Source organism: Aotus nancymaae, unplaced genomic scaffold (genome assembly GCF_030222135.1).
Source record: "Aotus nancymaae isolate 86718 unplaced genomic scaffold, 86718_ANA_hifiasm-v0.15.2.pri h1tg000064l_1, whole genome shotgun sequence".
In the NCBI taxonomy this organism is placed as follows: Eukaryota; Metazoa; Chordata; class Mammalia; order Primates; family Aotidae; genus Aotus; species Aotus nancymaae.
Genome location: NW_026988479.1, coordinates 14,442,138 through 14,457,568, shown reverse-complemented (window position 1 = coordinate 14,457,568; position 15,431 = coordinate 14,442,138). Strand labels below are relative to the sequence as shown.

The following is a 15,431-nucleotide window of genomic DNA, read 5'->3' as shown; positions in this document are numbered from 1 at the left end:
GTATTTTTAGTAGAGATGAGTTTTCACCATATTGGTCAGGCTAGTCTCAAACTCCTCATCTCTTGATTCTCCTGCCTCAGTCTCCCAGAGTGCTGGAATTATAGGCATGAGCCACCATGCCCGGCCAGACCCCATCTCTAAAAAAAAAGAAAAAAAGGAAAAATAATCATGGGTGTAGGGCCTCTCTGAAAGATGTGGGGAGTCCTATAGGCATTGGGATCCCTGAGGAAGGAGAGGAATGTGGAGAATTCAGAGTCCACAGAGCATGGGCGGCTGGTGGGCTGGGTTTCCAGGCTGAATCCCAGAAGAGGAGAACCCCGTCTGAAACGGTATGGGGTGGGATTGGTGTTAGATTCAAGGAAAACCCCCAGGTGGTCTGTGGTGGGACCTGATGGACCCCTTGGAAGAGAAGAGAATGGGGATGGGGCCAGGTGGCTGTGGATGGTCATCATGCATAGGCCCTAGAGGCCACGCTGGGCGGGCACAGTCCCTGCTGCAGCCTCACGTCCTCATCTGGACATGGCTGAGCAGGGCCCCTGGAACTAGTCCCAACGTGTTTCCTTCTATTCTTTGACAGGAAGCTCCTGGAGAGCCAGTCCCCACCCCCACCCCGCCCCAGCACTCCCTCTCTCTTCTCCACTATGGACAGAGCCTCCACTGAGCTGCTGCCTGCCCGCCACATACCCAGCTGACATGGGCACCGCAGGAGCCACGCAGCTCTGCTGGGCGATACTGGGCTTCCTCCTGCTCCGAGGTAAGAGGTCCCTGCCGCTTTCCCTCACAATTCCTCTCCGCAGCTGGCCATCCTGGGCGCCGGCCCCCTTCTCAGGACACACATGCTTTCCATCCAGGGCTGTGCCCAAGGGAAATTCCAGAGCCTTTCCATGAAGGGGATCAGTTGGACTGGGGGGTCCTGACTACCAGGCAGGGGTAAAATGGAGCTACAGTGAAACCCTCTTGTGGGAAAATTGTCCACGGGGAGCTGGGCTCCCCGTAGAGGCTGGCCTCCTCAACTGTGAGAGGCAGCTGTGTTAGTGCAAGTTCCAGGCTCAAAAGCTCCTTCTAGGATGTGCGCGGGCCCGAGACACCTATGGCTGCTTGTGGAGCCTCACCCTCTGATCTTGGGGCTAGGCTGACGACGGCCACTCTATCAACTGCTCTAACACAAATCATCTGCACCTTGGGCTTCACAGAGGATCTGCTCTTTCCTTTCACATGAGGAGTAGCAACCTAGGAATTCCACATGTTGCTTTTCAACTTAAATCACAGCAAGAGGGACTCAGGTTAGACACTACACAAAGAACTATTCACCAAGGAGGATATACATGACATTCTCACGTCCAGGGGGCTAGAGGAGATGACTTCCAGAGGAGGCTACTCGGAAATGGTACCTCTCCGACAGGCTCTGCCAGCCAATGAGTTGTGAAGCTGCTCATAGGGGTCCTCTCATCAGGGAGCAGTTGCTGGGAATCATGACAAGTCCAGGACATTCTGACTCACAGGGCAGCAACTTCCCTTTGACCATCCCTGCCCAGCCCCCACCTCACCCTCCACAAGTCCTCTGTGCTCAAAGCAGCAGAAAGAGCATGCAAGAGGGCTCGGATGGGGTGGGGTGGTGGCCCCCCGTCGGTGGTGGGTAAGAGGGCCAGAGTACCAGAACACTGCCTCCCGGAGAGGTCAGGCATTTCTCTAAAAGCCCATGGGCTGGAGGACAAAACTCTGATTGTCCCCATCCCTGCCTACCCTCTCCAGGACAGAGTCACAGGTCTTGGTCTGGGGGACTAGGCCATTGTGGGAACTGCAGGTGAGGCTCCCGAGGTGGCATTTTCACAGGCCTAGACTGTTCCCAGCCTCCCTACCCACTGTTTTCTCCCAGGCAAGTGCCAGGGCTCTCAAATGCCCTGTATCAGCTCTACCCAAGCCACGATCACCACCCCGTTTCCTAACCTCTCATCCTGAAGCACATCCTCAGAGCACTTCCTGGCTCCTTCATCCTGATGGACTGAGGAACCCTGAGCACATTTAGGCCCACAAAGGGACTTGGCTGTGGATACCCAGAGGCAGGGCAGACCTGAGACTTGGAGGAGTTGAGAGAACGGGGCAAAAACCAGTGTCTGGTATTGACTGAGCATGTCAGGCACTGTGTTAAGTGCTTCATATGTGTTTTCCTTCCCTCACGACAACTTGCAAAGTACTAATACCTCTTGCATTTTACTTAGTTATTTTTGAGACAGGGTCTCACTCTGTTGCCCAGGCCAGAGTGCAGTGGCATGATCATGGCTCACTGCAGCCTTGACCTCCTGGGCTCAAGCAACCCTCCTGCCTTAGCCTCCTGTGTAGCTGGGGGCTACAGGCACATGCCACCACACCCGGCTAATTTTTGTATTTTTTGTAGAGACAATGTTTACCATGTTGCCCAGGCTGGTCACTTGCACTTCAAAGTAAGGAAAACTGAGGCCTAGGTCAGACCATGACAAAGCCAGGACTTGAACTCAGGCTTGTCAGAATCTAAAATTCATGATTTTAACTACCAAACTATGCTCTTGAGGAAAATGGGGAGGGGTGTGTGTGGAGATAGACTAGAAGGGAACTAAGCAGACAAGGATTAGAGAGGGGAGACCAGGGAAATCAGAAATTCCTGTGGCTGGAGCTCTTCAGGTCTCTGCATGCCCAGTTGTCAGAGACACCCCTGGCTGTAGACACAGATGCTCCCTAAGCCCCTCCCCTACTCACAGAGGGATCTTTGTTGCTGACAAGAAGTTTGGGTAGGGGGAGGGGCAAGAGGCAAAGAAAGGTCAGGCTAGTGGGTCTTGAAGCTTGCGACTTTGGAACTTTCCCAAGCCACCAAATAGTTTTCTTTCTAGATAAATGCAGGAGGGCAGTTCCCTGTGCCTTCCCTCCAAAAACTAAGTTATTAGTTTTACAGCATTTAGGCTGGACACAGTGGCTCACTCCTGTTATCCCAGTACGCTGGGAGGCCGAGGTGGGTGGATCATGAGGTCGGGAGTTTGAGACCGGCCTGGCCACCATGGTGAAACTGTCTCTACTAAAAATACAAAATACAAAAATACAAAAATTAGCCAGGCATGGTGGCAGGTGCCAACTACTTGGGAGGCTGAGGCAGGAGAATCGCTTGAGCTCAGGAGGCAGAGGTTGCGGTGAGCTGAGATGGCACCACTACACTCCAGGCTGGGCGACAAGAGTGAAACTCCATCTCCAAAAAAAAAAAAACTACATTAGATATGCTGGATTAGTAACTGATAGATGTTTTCAGGACATGCCTTGGGTTAAAAGGATTCTCCCAGAGTCATCCCCAGCTAGAAAGGGTTTTCTCTAGCTTGGGCTTCCTACAAATTTTAACTCCCCTCTTGACCATCCCCCCTCCCCCAACAAGGGAATGGGGCTCTCAGAAATGGTGATCTAGAAAAACATGGCCCAGGGTTTGGCAATTTTACACTTGGAAACAATTAATTCTACACTATCCAAGTGATAGCCCCATGGAGGAAGGCAGTGGCTTAAGAAAAATAAGCAGAACAGCAGGCTGCCACAGGCTGGGGTGGGCCCCTGGCACCTGGCCGCCTCTGTCCACCCAGGCCTGGGCTGAATGCTTCCCTGATGGTGAGAGACCAAGGGAGCAGGAGAGCCAGGCCGGGGGCTGCAGTCCCTGCTCAAGCAGAGGGACGGGAACCCAGCTGGGCGGCTCCACTTCCCCACGTTGTTTTCCTTTCACATTGTTCACAGGTTTCAAGAATGATTTCATTGTGGAAAATGAGCAAATGCAACCTGACCTTTCAGGTTCCACATACACAGCGGGACACACAGGGGCACAGGAGCATGCACACACACTTGCATAGAGCCCCGCAGACACACATGCGCCTACAAAAAAGCCAGTGAGGGCTTCTGACTAGGGACTCCTGGTGACTGACCCCTCTCTGGGTTTGGTCAGTAACAGCCATTTCCGACGTATCCTCTGCCTGTAAGAGTGAACGGGCTGCTCATGCTAGAGCTTTCCTGCCTCGCATATATACCTCAGAACTTCCTTCCTGCGCAGGCCCCTACCTCCAGCCAAGATACAAGCCCTAATCCCCATCCCCATCTCACTCACCTTCCCATCGCTCAGCCCCTTCCCTGGGGGCAGGACCAGGATGACAGTGGCTTAGGGTAAACATGAGCCTAGAGACCTGGAGTCCTGGTCCCTTCCTTCTCTAGGCATGGCAGGTCACTGATCCTCTGTCCTTAGAAATGTCCCTAGTTTAAAATAACCTTCCCCTGACTCTGTGTCAGGTTGGTAAAATGCCATGTCAGATTGAAGAGAGAGGAAAGGACTCTGGGACCCTGAGCCATGAGGTGGTGGTGATGATGCTATTAAGTCATAATCTCAGAGGAAGCCAGCACCCGTCAGCTACAGCCCATGTCCTTTAGCCCTCTCCCTAGTGTGTCTGCCTTCCAGCATGGTAGGCTTAGAAAGCCAAAAGGATTTTTTCTGTTTTCTTTTTTCTTCCTCTTTCTTCTTTCTTTTCTTTTCTCTCTCTCTCTTTCTTTCTTATTGAGATGGGGTCTCCATCTGTTGCCCAGGCTGGAGTGCAGTGGTGCAATCATAGCTCACTGCAGCCAGCCAAGACCTCCTGGGCTCAAGCAATCCTCCCAAATATCATCTGAGGCTGAGGGGTGCGCTGCCGCCTACTGTTCCATCTCCCTGTCTTCTTCCCTAGATCTGTGTCTTTCTCCCTACCCCATCCCTCACCCCTGAGTAGCTAGGACTCCAAGTGTGCACTACCATGACTGGAGAATTTAAAAAAAAAATTTTTTTTTTTAGAGACAGGTTCTTGCTATGTTGCTCAGGCTGGGCCAGAAGGCGTTCTAAGGATTCCTCTCTGGGCTCTGTGCTGAGCAGGAGACTTACCAAGATACATGTTTTGCTTTCTCTTGCAGGCCACAACTCCCAGCCCACAGCGACCCAGACCTCTAGCTCTCAGGGTAAGACCAAATACGTGGGTCTACTCCAGCATGTAGACCTAGGAGCTTAGGAAGGGTGAGAGGAGCCCTTTGCCAGTTTAGCGTTAACCTCAGGTGGCTGTGGCTGGGGCTGGGGCTGGAGGGGGAGCTCTCAGGACTCACCAAGGCTGAGCTCATCTAAGGATTTTTTTGTACAGCCTGGCCCAGTCTCATGTGCCTTGAAAGAAAAAAAGAGGTGAATGGTGAGGGGTGAGGGGTAGGGGATGAGGTAGGGAGAAAGACACACAGATCTAGGGAAGAAGACAGGGAGATGGAACAGTAGGAGGCAGTGCACCCCTCAGCCTCAGATGATCTGTTTCAGGAGGCTTCAGCAGCCTAAGTCTGACCACAGAGCCCGTTTCTCCCAACCCAGGTGAGTGAATGCAGTTGCTGAGGTCCCTGCTCTTGCCCACACCCATTCATTCAGACCTGCTTGGAGCCCAGGGGTTCTTGGATGGGTGAGGGAGTGTGGTGTCACCAAACCTGCCCCACCTCCAACTCCCCATCTGCCTCTGTCCTTGCAGGATACATCCCTTCCTCAGAGGCTAACAGCCCAAGCCATGTGCCCAGTGCCGATACCCCAGGTACTGTGCCATTCAGACGACAAACGCCATCCAGGGAGGCCCAGGGAGGACCCCGACACAGTTTCTGCTCTAAAAGAGAATATAGCCTGGGGCGGGGTTGGGGGAACAGACAAGGAAACAGAACCTCACACTGATGATGACATGCAGGGCGAGAAGGGCTGCGGTGGGCACAAGCAGAAGCGTGGGAGCCCAGGCACACATCAGTCACTTCAGACTTGGGGGGCCAGGGATGATTCCCAGCAAGTGGCCTCTGAAGCTGAGCCAGAAGGGTCAGCTGAGCACGTGGAGACTGTGGGATGGAGGGTAGTGTGGATAATTCCAGGCAGAGGGAACTGCCCAGAGGTGAACGAGAGAATGGCCCCTTCTGGAACTGAAAGCGGGAAAGAAGAGGAAGATTTTGGACTGAAGAGCCCTTCCGGTGCACAGGCTGGCCAAGGCCCTGAGCAGGCCCGCACGTGCTTCCTCATTCACAGCAGCTCCAAAGAAGGCGGCGCAGGTCCCCGTGGCAGCCAGTAAACCCATGATGCCAAGGGCAGGCACCGCAGATGGGCTCTCCCCGACCTGGCTAGGCGTCACTTGGGCCAAGCCACAGATGCACACATCAGGACTTGGTGAGTGCCCAGGGCAGGGGCAGTGGTGAAGGACACTGGGTTCCATCTGGATGGACTCCTTCCACCCTCTTCAGGAGGCCGCAGGAGTCAGGACCCACGTCGGCAGCACCTAGTTCAGGAAAGAGGCTTGGTGGGGTGTAGAGACAGGAACTGGGCCTGGTCACAATGAAGGTAAAAGGAACTTAGAGTTGAGATTGAGAAATGCATAGCCAGAGAGGAGAGAGAGGGGAAGGAGACCCCATAATGAAGGAAAAGGGAGGCAGAAAAGGCTGGGAAAGGGCTAGACTCCTCTGAGGTAGGGCAGGTTGGCCCTGGCTAGGCAGCGAGGAAGAAGAGCTGGTGTGGGATGCCCCATCTTGGTCATGCTGTTTCATGGCGCAGGCGCAGGTGTCCCCAGCAGAAGAGGCGGAGGCACAAATGGAGGTATGTCCTGCTGCGTTCACCCCGAAGAAGAGGCGGCAGGAGATGTCTGTGGCCCTTTCTCTCATCTTATTCCTTGGCTCTCAGATTTTTTACTCTCCCAGACTTATTTGGGATCGGAGAGTGAGGAGAGATAAGGGAGTGGAACAGTAATTGGGCCTGAAGTACAATGGGTTAAAGAGGGAAGACACAGGTGACATAGCACCTTTTTTTGTTGTTGTTGAGAAGGAGTCTCACTCTGTTGCCCAGGCTGGAGTGCAGTGGTGCGATCACCACTCTCTGCAACCTCTGCCTCCTGAGTAGCTGGGATTACAGGCATGCACCACCAGGCCCAGCTAGTATTTTTTTGTTTTTTGTTTGTTTGTTTGTTTGTTTTAGATGGAGTCTATCTCTGTTACCCAAGCTGGAGTGCAGTGGTGTGATCTCAGCTCACTGCAACCTCTACCTCCCAGGTTCAAGCGATTCTCCTGCCTCAGCTTCCTGAGACTACAGGCATGTGCCACCACGCCTGGCTAATTTTTGTATTTTTTTGTAGAGATGGGGTTTCACCATATTGGCCAGGCTGGTCTCAAACTCCTGATCTCAAGTGATCCGCCCGCCTCAGCCATCCAAAGTGCTGGGATTACAGGCATGAGCCACCATGCCCAGCCAACATAGCATTTTTTTAAGAGGGCCAGAAGCCTGTGCCCCTTAACAGGCAGCCTGGCTTGTTGGATCTGTACCTGAGCAGAAGCATTCCTCCCACCTCAACCGTGGCACGACACAGACAGCTCTATTTTGCCCAGTCTGGCCTCCCAGCTCTGCAGCATAAATCCCTAGGAAGGGGGAAGCGGGAGGGAAGCTAGCTCTCTCTGATAGGCTGTATCAGTCCCCTTCCCTGATGCCCCTGACCCCACTCCATTTTAGACACATCTCAAAATGTTCCTCCCAATTCAACCACCGTGAGCCTGAGCACGAGGGAAGATGTGACCATCCTGCCCAAACCCACGTCAGAGACTGTGCTCACTGTGGCTGCATTTGGTGAGAGCGGGAGGAGAAGGTGGGACATGGGGGAAACCTCACCCCTGGAATTGACTTGGACTCTAGGTCTGGAAACACAAGTTCAAATATCACCCATTTGTTCCAGGAGGTTCTGGCTGATGAGGAAGGCCCTTTTGGGAGGGGGACCCCTGGCCCTCCAGACAGCTGTTCTTGGCTGTGCTGGGTTCCATGCTCTCATGGGGGGATGGAGTCAGGCTGGAGAGCCCACTCTGGCTAGCAGGCGGCAGGCTAAAAGCTCAGCTATTCAGCAGAGAAGTGGAACTCACTTTGCTCCTGGAGTCTGTCTACACAGTACTTAGCAGGAAGGGAATGCCGGACTCTTGTTGGCTCCTGTGTCTCCCCAGCTGGCTCCCCTTCACCCTGTTCTTTTCTCCGTTCAGGTGTTATCAGCTTCATTGTCATCCTGGTGGTTGTGGTGATCATCCTCGTCGCTGTGGTCAGCCTGAGGTTCAAGTGTCGGAAGAGCAAGGAGTCTGAAGGTGCGCGCCCTGCAGCTACGGGAAGGAATGAGCAGGGGGACTCCAGGTGGGCTTTGAGGGGAAGCCTGGACTTCTGAGTTACAGCATGTGACCCCCAACTTGTGCCTTTGGTTTTTCACAGATCCCCAGAAACCTGGGAGTTCAGGGCTGTCTGAAAGGTAAGACCGTCAGAAGAATCTTCTGTCACACCCAGACCCCAGCTCCCAGAGGGAGCCAACCCTTTCTGCCTTCCACACACACACCCCCACACACCCACACACCACACACACCATAATCACACACACACACACCCCTCAAACCCACCACACGCCCTACACCCTAGTGCACACACCCATATATCCACATATCACACACATTACACATCACACACACACACACCCCATAATCACACACATACCCACACATCCCAAACCCACCACATGCCCTACACCCTACTACACACATACTACCACACCACACACATCACACACATCACACACACCCCCACATACCTCAAACATACCACATGCCCCACACCCCACTACACACATACACACCACACACACCACACATTACACACAGCCACACACCTCAAACATACCACATGCTCCACACCCCACTACACACATACACACCACACACACCCCACACATCACACACCACACACAACCCATACTATACATACCTCCCCACACACACCACAAACACACCACACACTCCACACCCAACACTACACTCACATACCCACCTACCACATACACCCCACAAACCACACACACCCCATATTATACACCCCTTCACACACACACCTCAAATATACCACAGGCCTCACACCCCACACCCCACCCCACACATACCCCCTACTACACACACACACCCATGCACACCATAAACATACCACACACCCTATACCCCACACTACACATACCCACACACCACATACACCCCATGCACCACACACACACTATACTATACACACACATCCCACACACACCATAAACACACAGCATGCCCTATACCCCACACATCCATACCAAATACACACACACACCCACACCACACGCACATCCTATACTATACACACATACACACATATCCCACACCCTATACCCCACACACCCACCCACACCCACCCACCCTCATACCCATACTATATGCACCCACCCTCCCCACACACATACCGCACACCCCCACCCATACCACACACACACCACACACACACCACACATCCCTTACCCCACTACACATACCCATATCCCACACACATCACACACCCCACACCTCATACCCAACATGCCCACCCAAACCACACACATACACCACACACACACACCACACATCATCCCATACCATACACACACACCCCACACCACACACACACTTCATATCTTATACTACACATACCACACACCTCCATACCTTATGCTACACACACCAAACACCTCGTACTACACACAGTCCACACACACCACACACCCACACATCACACAAAACACACACACACCCCATATTATACACACACACCACATATACATATACACCTCACACCACACATACCACACATACACACCCCCTACACCACATACACACACCACACATGCATCACACCACACACACACACCCCTCAACACCTCACACCACATATCCCACACCATATACACATACTCCATACCACACATACACACCACACACCACATATAACACATATACCCCATACCACACACACACATCATGCTATACACAAACACTCCCTACCACACACACACCTCACACCACATACACACACACCACATACACACCCCATTCCACACCACACACACATACACCTCACACCACTTACCTCATACCACACATACACACCCCTCACTCCACACACACATACACACACATACAATCCTGATAGGCTCCCCTGAGGCCACGGCTGGGGTGGGCAGGACAGGGGCAGACCTGAAAGGGAACACTGCAGTGACAGGAGACGGACTCTTCACCCCCAGGGCTAAGCCTCTATAACCCCATCATGGAAGCGTGGGAATTCAGATTCTAATATAAAAAGACATTCTCTGTAAGCTTAGGAACCACTTGTACCTACTATGTGCCAAACATAAAGGTATACATTTTATAATATTACCTCAAATCTTTATAGCAATTATTCAAGGTATATATTACTTTTTTTTTTTTTTGAAATGAAGTCTCACTCTTGCCCCCAGGCTGGAGTGCAATGGTGCCATCTTGGCTCACTGCAGTCTCTGCCTCCCAGGTTCAAGCGATTCTCTTGTCTCAACCTCCCAAGTAGCTGGGATTACAGACGCCTGCCACCACGCCCAGCTAATTTTTGTGCTTTTTAGTAGAGATGGGTTTTACCACGTTGGCCAGGCTGGTTTCGAACTCCTGACCTCAGGTGATCCACCCGCCTAGGCCTCTCAAAGTGCTGGGATTACAGGTATGAGCCACCGCACCCAACCTAATTTTTTTTTTCTTCCCTCCCTCCCCCTAATTTTTTTTTTTTTTTAAAGAGACAGACTTGCTCTGTTGCCCAGGCTGGAGCACAATGATGCCAACAGGGCTCAAACGATCCTCCCACCTCAGCATGTCAAGTAGCTGGGACTACAGGCATGTGCCACCATGCCCAGCTAATTTTTTGTATTTTTAGTAGAAATGGGATTTCACCATGTTAGCCAGGCTGGTCTCGAACTCCTAACCTCAGGTGATCCACCCACCTTGGCCTCCCAAAGTGCTGGGATTACAGGTGTGAGCTACCGCACCCAGCCTAATTTTTAATTTTTTAAATAGATATGGGATGTCACTATGTTGCCCAGGCTGGTCTCAAACTCCTCTTAAATGATCCTTCTGCCTTGGCCTCCCAAAGTGCTGGGATTATAGGTGTAAACCAAGACATTAGTTCATTATACATTTTAAAAATTGAGGCTTTGGGCGAGGTGTGGTGGCTAATGCCTGTAATCCCAGCACTTTGGGAGGCCAAGGCGGGCAGATCATGAGGTCAGGAGTCCGAGACCAGCCTGGCCAACATGGTGAAATCCTGTCTCTACTAAAAATACAAAAATTAGCCAGGCATAGTGGTGGGCGCCTGTAATCTTAGGTACTAGGGGGGCTGAGGCAGAAGAATTGCTTGAACCTTGGGGGTGGAAGTTGCAGTGAGCCAAGATTGTGCCACTGCACTCCAGCCTGGGTGACAGAGCAAGACTCTGTCTTGGAAAAATAAAAAAAATAAAAAGAGGCTTTGGCAGGTGTGGTGGCTCACATCTGTAATCTCAGTACTTGGGGAAGCTGAGACAGGTGGATTGTGTGAGCTCAGGAGGTTGAGGCTGCTGTGAGCTGTGATCGTGCCACAAAAAGCACTCCAACCTGGGTGACAGAGCAAGACCCTGTCTCAATAAAAAATGAAAAAATAAAATTGAGGCTTTAATAGAGGTTGTAATTTGGTCAAGATCAAACAAGTAGTAGGTAGTAAAACCAAAATTTAAATGCAAGTCTTGGCCAGGCTCAGTGGCTCACGCCTGTAATCCCAGAACTCTGGGAGGCCAAGATGGGCAGATCATTTGAGGTCAGGAGTTCAAGACCAGCCTGGCCAACATGGTGAAATCCTGTCTCTACTAAAAAATACAAAAATTAGCTGGACGTAGTGGCACATGCCTGTAATCCCAGCTACTCAGGAGACTGAGGCAGGAGAATCGCTTGAACCCAGGAGGTGGAGGTTGCAGTGAGCTGAAATAACACCACTGCACTCCAGCGGCGACAGAGTGAGACTCCATCTCTAAATAAATAAATAAATAAATAAATAAATAAATAAATGCAGTCCTTTGGTCTTCAAAGTACACTCTCATTTCACAATGGTCCACCACCAAAATATAGATTTTTCGAGACAAAGGTCTAAGCCTCAACAACCTCACAGTTCCTTGACTCCCCATTGCCCTGCCCTCCTCTTCTCTTTAACCCAGATCCCCTTCCTCCCCTAGCTGCTCCACAGCCAATGGAGAGAAAGACAGCATCACCCTCATCTCCATGAAGAACATCAACATGAATAACGGCAAACAAAGTCTCTCAGCAGAGAAGGTACATTTTTCTGTTTCCTGCCTTCCTTCCCCAAATTCACCTTTCCCCTCCTCCTCCTACTTTCAGGCCAGAAAGGAGATACTCTCAAAAACCCAGGCTCTTCTCCCCTCTTCTCTACCCTGCCACTCCTAAGAAGTTCACTCTTCCCCATTATGTACTTATTCTGCAGGTTCTTTAAAAGCAACTTTGGGTCGTGAGTCCAAGGATAATGCAGCTGCCTCGTGACTACAAGGAGGAAGAGATGTAATTAGTAGAGGCAATGAACCACATGTAAATTATTTTATTGTTTCACGTCAGCTCCCAGATCTAAAGGACACTAGCATTGCCCCAGATCTGGTAGCAAGCTACTAAGATGAGAGACACTTTCCTACATGGACAGCTGCTGTGGAAATACTACCTGCTTCTCCCACCTTCTCAAAGTCACAGGAAAGAGGAGGCGACAGAGCAAGAGCAAGGAAAATGACAAGGTGGACTGATCTTTTCTACTTTGCATTAAAATTATTTTCTGGCCTGCAGTCTAATTACTTTTAAGGTCTATGCTCCCATGCACATTTCTTAACAGCACGTTATAGCAGCTTTGGGGCTTTCTTTCCTAGGCCAGACATACATGCAGGTTTCTGCCCCGTGGGCAGCTCTCTGGGAAACTTCGATGGTTGACAGAAGGAAGTTTTTGTCAGGTTTTATCAGGTTCACCTGGATTTTGTTGGTGGTGTTGCTTTCTTTTTTTCTTGAGATGGAATCTCACTCTCTCCCAGGCTGGAGTGCATTGGTGTGAGCTCAGCTTACAACAACCTCTACCTCCCAGGTTCAAGCAATTCTCCTGCCTCAGCTTCCTGAGCAGCTGAAACTACAGGTGTGTGCCATCATGCCTGGCTAATTTTTGTATTTTTTTAGGAGAGACGGGATTTCGTCATGTTGGTCAGGCTGGTCTCGAACTTCTGACCTCATGTGATTCACCTGCCTCGGCCTCCCAAAATGCTAGGATTACAGGTGTGAGCCACCGCACCCAGCCATTGTTTTTTTTCTTTTATTTTCTTCTTTATACTAGTTTTGCTAAAGCAAAGCCTCAAAAAAATTAACTAAAAACTCAAAGTTGCTCCTCTCCATAGGAATCTTTAGTAAAAGGTGAAAGATTTATATGATCTGAAGAGAAACCAGAGTATCACCTGGTTTATTAGAGTTGAGGCAACTGACTAACCACTCCAGTAGAGGAGAGAAACAAGGGACTGTAAACAGTGATCAGTCATCACCAAGAAATAAGTTTTGACTAGGAAATGCCAGTGGGGAGAGGTAAATGAGATGTGGGCAAATGTCCTCCACTTGCCCCTGGGTAGACATGCATCACTTTGGTCTTAGCTATGGGATGAACACTGGGAAGGTTTGCAGTGGGGATAGGTCTGTGACTTCATCAACCCAAACCTTCCCCACCTTACCCGATACAACTGTTATCTTGTGTCCTAGATACAGAATAGAAGATTGTAGAAATACTGGAAAGTCATTTAAAGAGAAGTAGGAAAAGAAAGGAGGTCTGCTTTCTTAGTCTTAGGCATATCTACTATAACACTAGTCTGGAAATGAATGTTGGGGAAAATCAAGGGAGGAGTTATCCATGTGTATTTTCCAGGAGTATTTAACTTTATAAGCATCAGCTAATTGGCAGTTTGGAACACAGGGAGAATACTGCTTACTCATTCTGAAGCAACAGTATGCTATTTTTTCTTTTTTTTTTTTTTTAAAGATGGGGTTTCACCATATTGGTCAGGCTGGTCTCGAACTCCTGACCTCAGGTGATCTGCCCACCTCAGCCTCCCAAGGTGCTAGGATTATAGGTGTGAGCCACTGCGCCCAGCTGTCAGTATGCTATTTTTTCTGATTCGGACTTCTCAAGGCGATATGAGAGAGACGGCCTAGAACAAAAAGTTTCATTCTCTGTGTCTCATTAAAACTCTTAAAATGAGACGGCAGAAACCTAGTGAGCAGGGCACAGCGGCTCATGCCTGTAATCCCAGCACTTTGGGAGGCCAAGGTGGAAGATCGCTTGAGCAGGAGTTCAAGACTGTTGTATTATTATAAATAATAATATTAAAATATTGTATTTTATTAGACCGTTTTCACACTGATATAAAGAAATACTGGATAATTTATAAGGAAAGAGGTTTAATTGACTCACAGTTTTGTATGGCTGGGGAGGCCTCAGGAAACTTACAATCATGGTGGAAGGGGAAGCAGGCACCTTCTTCACAAGGCAGCAGGAGACAGAGTCAGCAAGATCAGGGAAAACTGCCTTATAAAACCATCAGCTCTCGTGAGAACTCACCACTACCATGAGAACAGCATGGAGGAAATCACCCTCATTATCCAACCACCACCCACCTGGTCTCTCCCTCGACATGTGGAGATTATGGGGATTACAATTCAAGATGAGATTTTTGTGGAGACACCAGCCTGGGCAACATGGCAAGACCTTGTCTCTACAAAAAAATACAAAAATTAGCAGAGTGTGGTGGCACATGCTTGTGGTCCCAGCTACTCGGGGGGCTGAGGTAGGAGATCACTTTCTTCTGGGAGGTAGAGGCTGCAGTGAGCCATGGTTGGTTGTACCACTGCACTCCAGCCTGGGTGACAGGGTAAGATATGAAAGAAAGAGGAGAAAAAAAAGAAAGAGAGAAAGAAAGAAAGAAAGAGAGAGAAAGAGAGAGAAAGAAAGAAAAGAAAGAAAGAAAAAGAAAGAAGGGGGGCAGGAGGGAAGGAAAGAAAGAAAAGGAGGGGGAGGGAGGGAGAGAGGGAAGGAAGGAAGGAAGGAGGGAAGGAAGGAAGAAAAAAAGGAGGGAGAGAGAGAGGGAGGGGGAGGGAGGGAGAGAGGGAGGGAGGAAGGAGGGAAGGAAGGAAAAAAGAAAAGAAAAGAGAAAAGAATCTACTGTATTCTAAAATCCCCGAGGACAGGGCCTGTAACCTGCCCATGTCTGTAGCTCCCGTGTGACACAATGTGCCCAGTACATCCTAGGTAATATAAACTGGCTCTTGGGTGAAGGAAATCTGGTCATAAAGTTGGGCCATGGCACAGACTTGCAGGTTGACTTTAGTGAAATTGTCCCCTTTCTCCAAGCCTGTTCTCTTACATTTTTACTTTTTTTTTTTTTTTTTGAGGCAGGGTCTCACTCCCTCTCCCAGGCTGGAGTGCAGTGGCACAATCATAGTTCACTGTAGCCTTGAGCTCCTGAGCTCAACCAATCCTCCTACCTCAGTCTCCT

General features: G+C 50.3%; 1 protein-coding gene and 1 non-coding gene across 4 annotated transcripts; one reads left to right on the top strand and one right to left on the bottom strand.

Annotated features, from left to right (window-relative positions):
• The first annotated feature begins 632 nt into the window (after positions 1–632).
• On the top strand, positions 633–12,695 carry ECSCR (endothelial cell surface expressed chemotaxis and apoptosis regulator). Of its 3 annotated transcripts, none has more exons than XM_012473495.3 (11): positions 633–754; positions 4,933–4,977; positions 5,318–5,368; positions 5,520–5,579; positions 6,056–6,190; positions 6,572–6,613; positions 7,517–7,630; positions 8,032–8,130; positions 8,252–8,288; positions 12,084–12,180; positions 12,350–12,695. In XM_012473495.3, exons 1-11 carry the CDS (start codon positions 694–696, stop codon positions 12,356–12,358), a joined length of 750 nt encoding a protein of 249 aa, XP_012328918.2. In that variant the 5' UTR covers positions 633–693; the 3' UTR covers positions 12,359–12,695. The 3 variants fall into 3 exon arrangements, with proteins under 3 accessions (XP_012328918.2, XP_012328854.2, XP_012328985.2); XM_012473431.3 differs by having other exon boundaries at positions 6,053–6,190; XM_012473562.3 differs by lacking the exon at positions 6,572–6,613 and having other exon boundaries at positions 6,053–6,190.
• Positions 12,696–13,226: 531 nt separating this feature from the next.
• Positions 13,227–13,343, bottom strand: LOC135270696 (U5 spliceosomal RNA). Its single transcript, XR_010338825.1, has one exon. It is a non-coding gene; the product is annotated as a U5 spliceosomal RNA (small nuclear RNA).
• Between the last annotated feature and the right edge of the window lie 2,088 nt (positions 13,344–15,431).

Excerpts from the sequence above, each read along its gene's own strand:
- ECSCR (XM_012473431.3), top strand. The coding sequence starts at position 694 with ATGGGCACCGCAGGAGCCACGCAGCTCTGCTGGGCGATACTGGGCTTC. Across the intron at positions 5,580-6,052 it reads GCCCAGTGCCGATACCCCAG|CAGCTCCAAAGAAGGCGGCG; the intron begins GTACTGTGCCAT and ends CCTCATTCACAG. Across the intron at positions 7,631-8,031 it reads GCTCACTGTGGCTGCATTTG|GTGTTATCAGCTTCATTGTC; the intron begins GTGAGAGCGGGA and ends TTCTCCGTTCAG.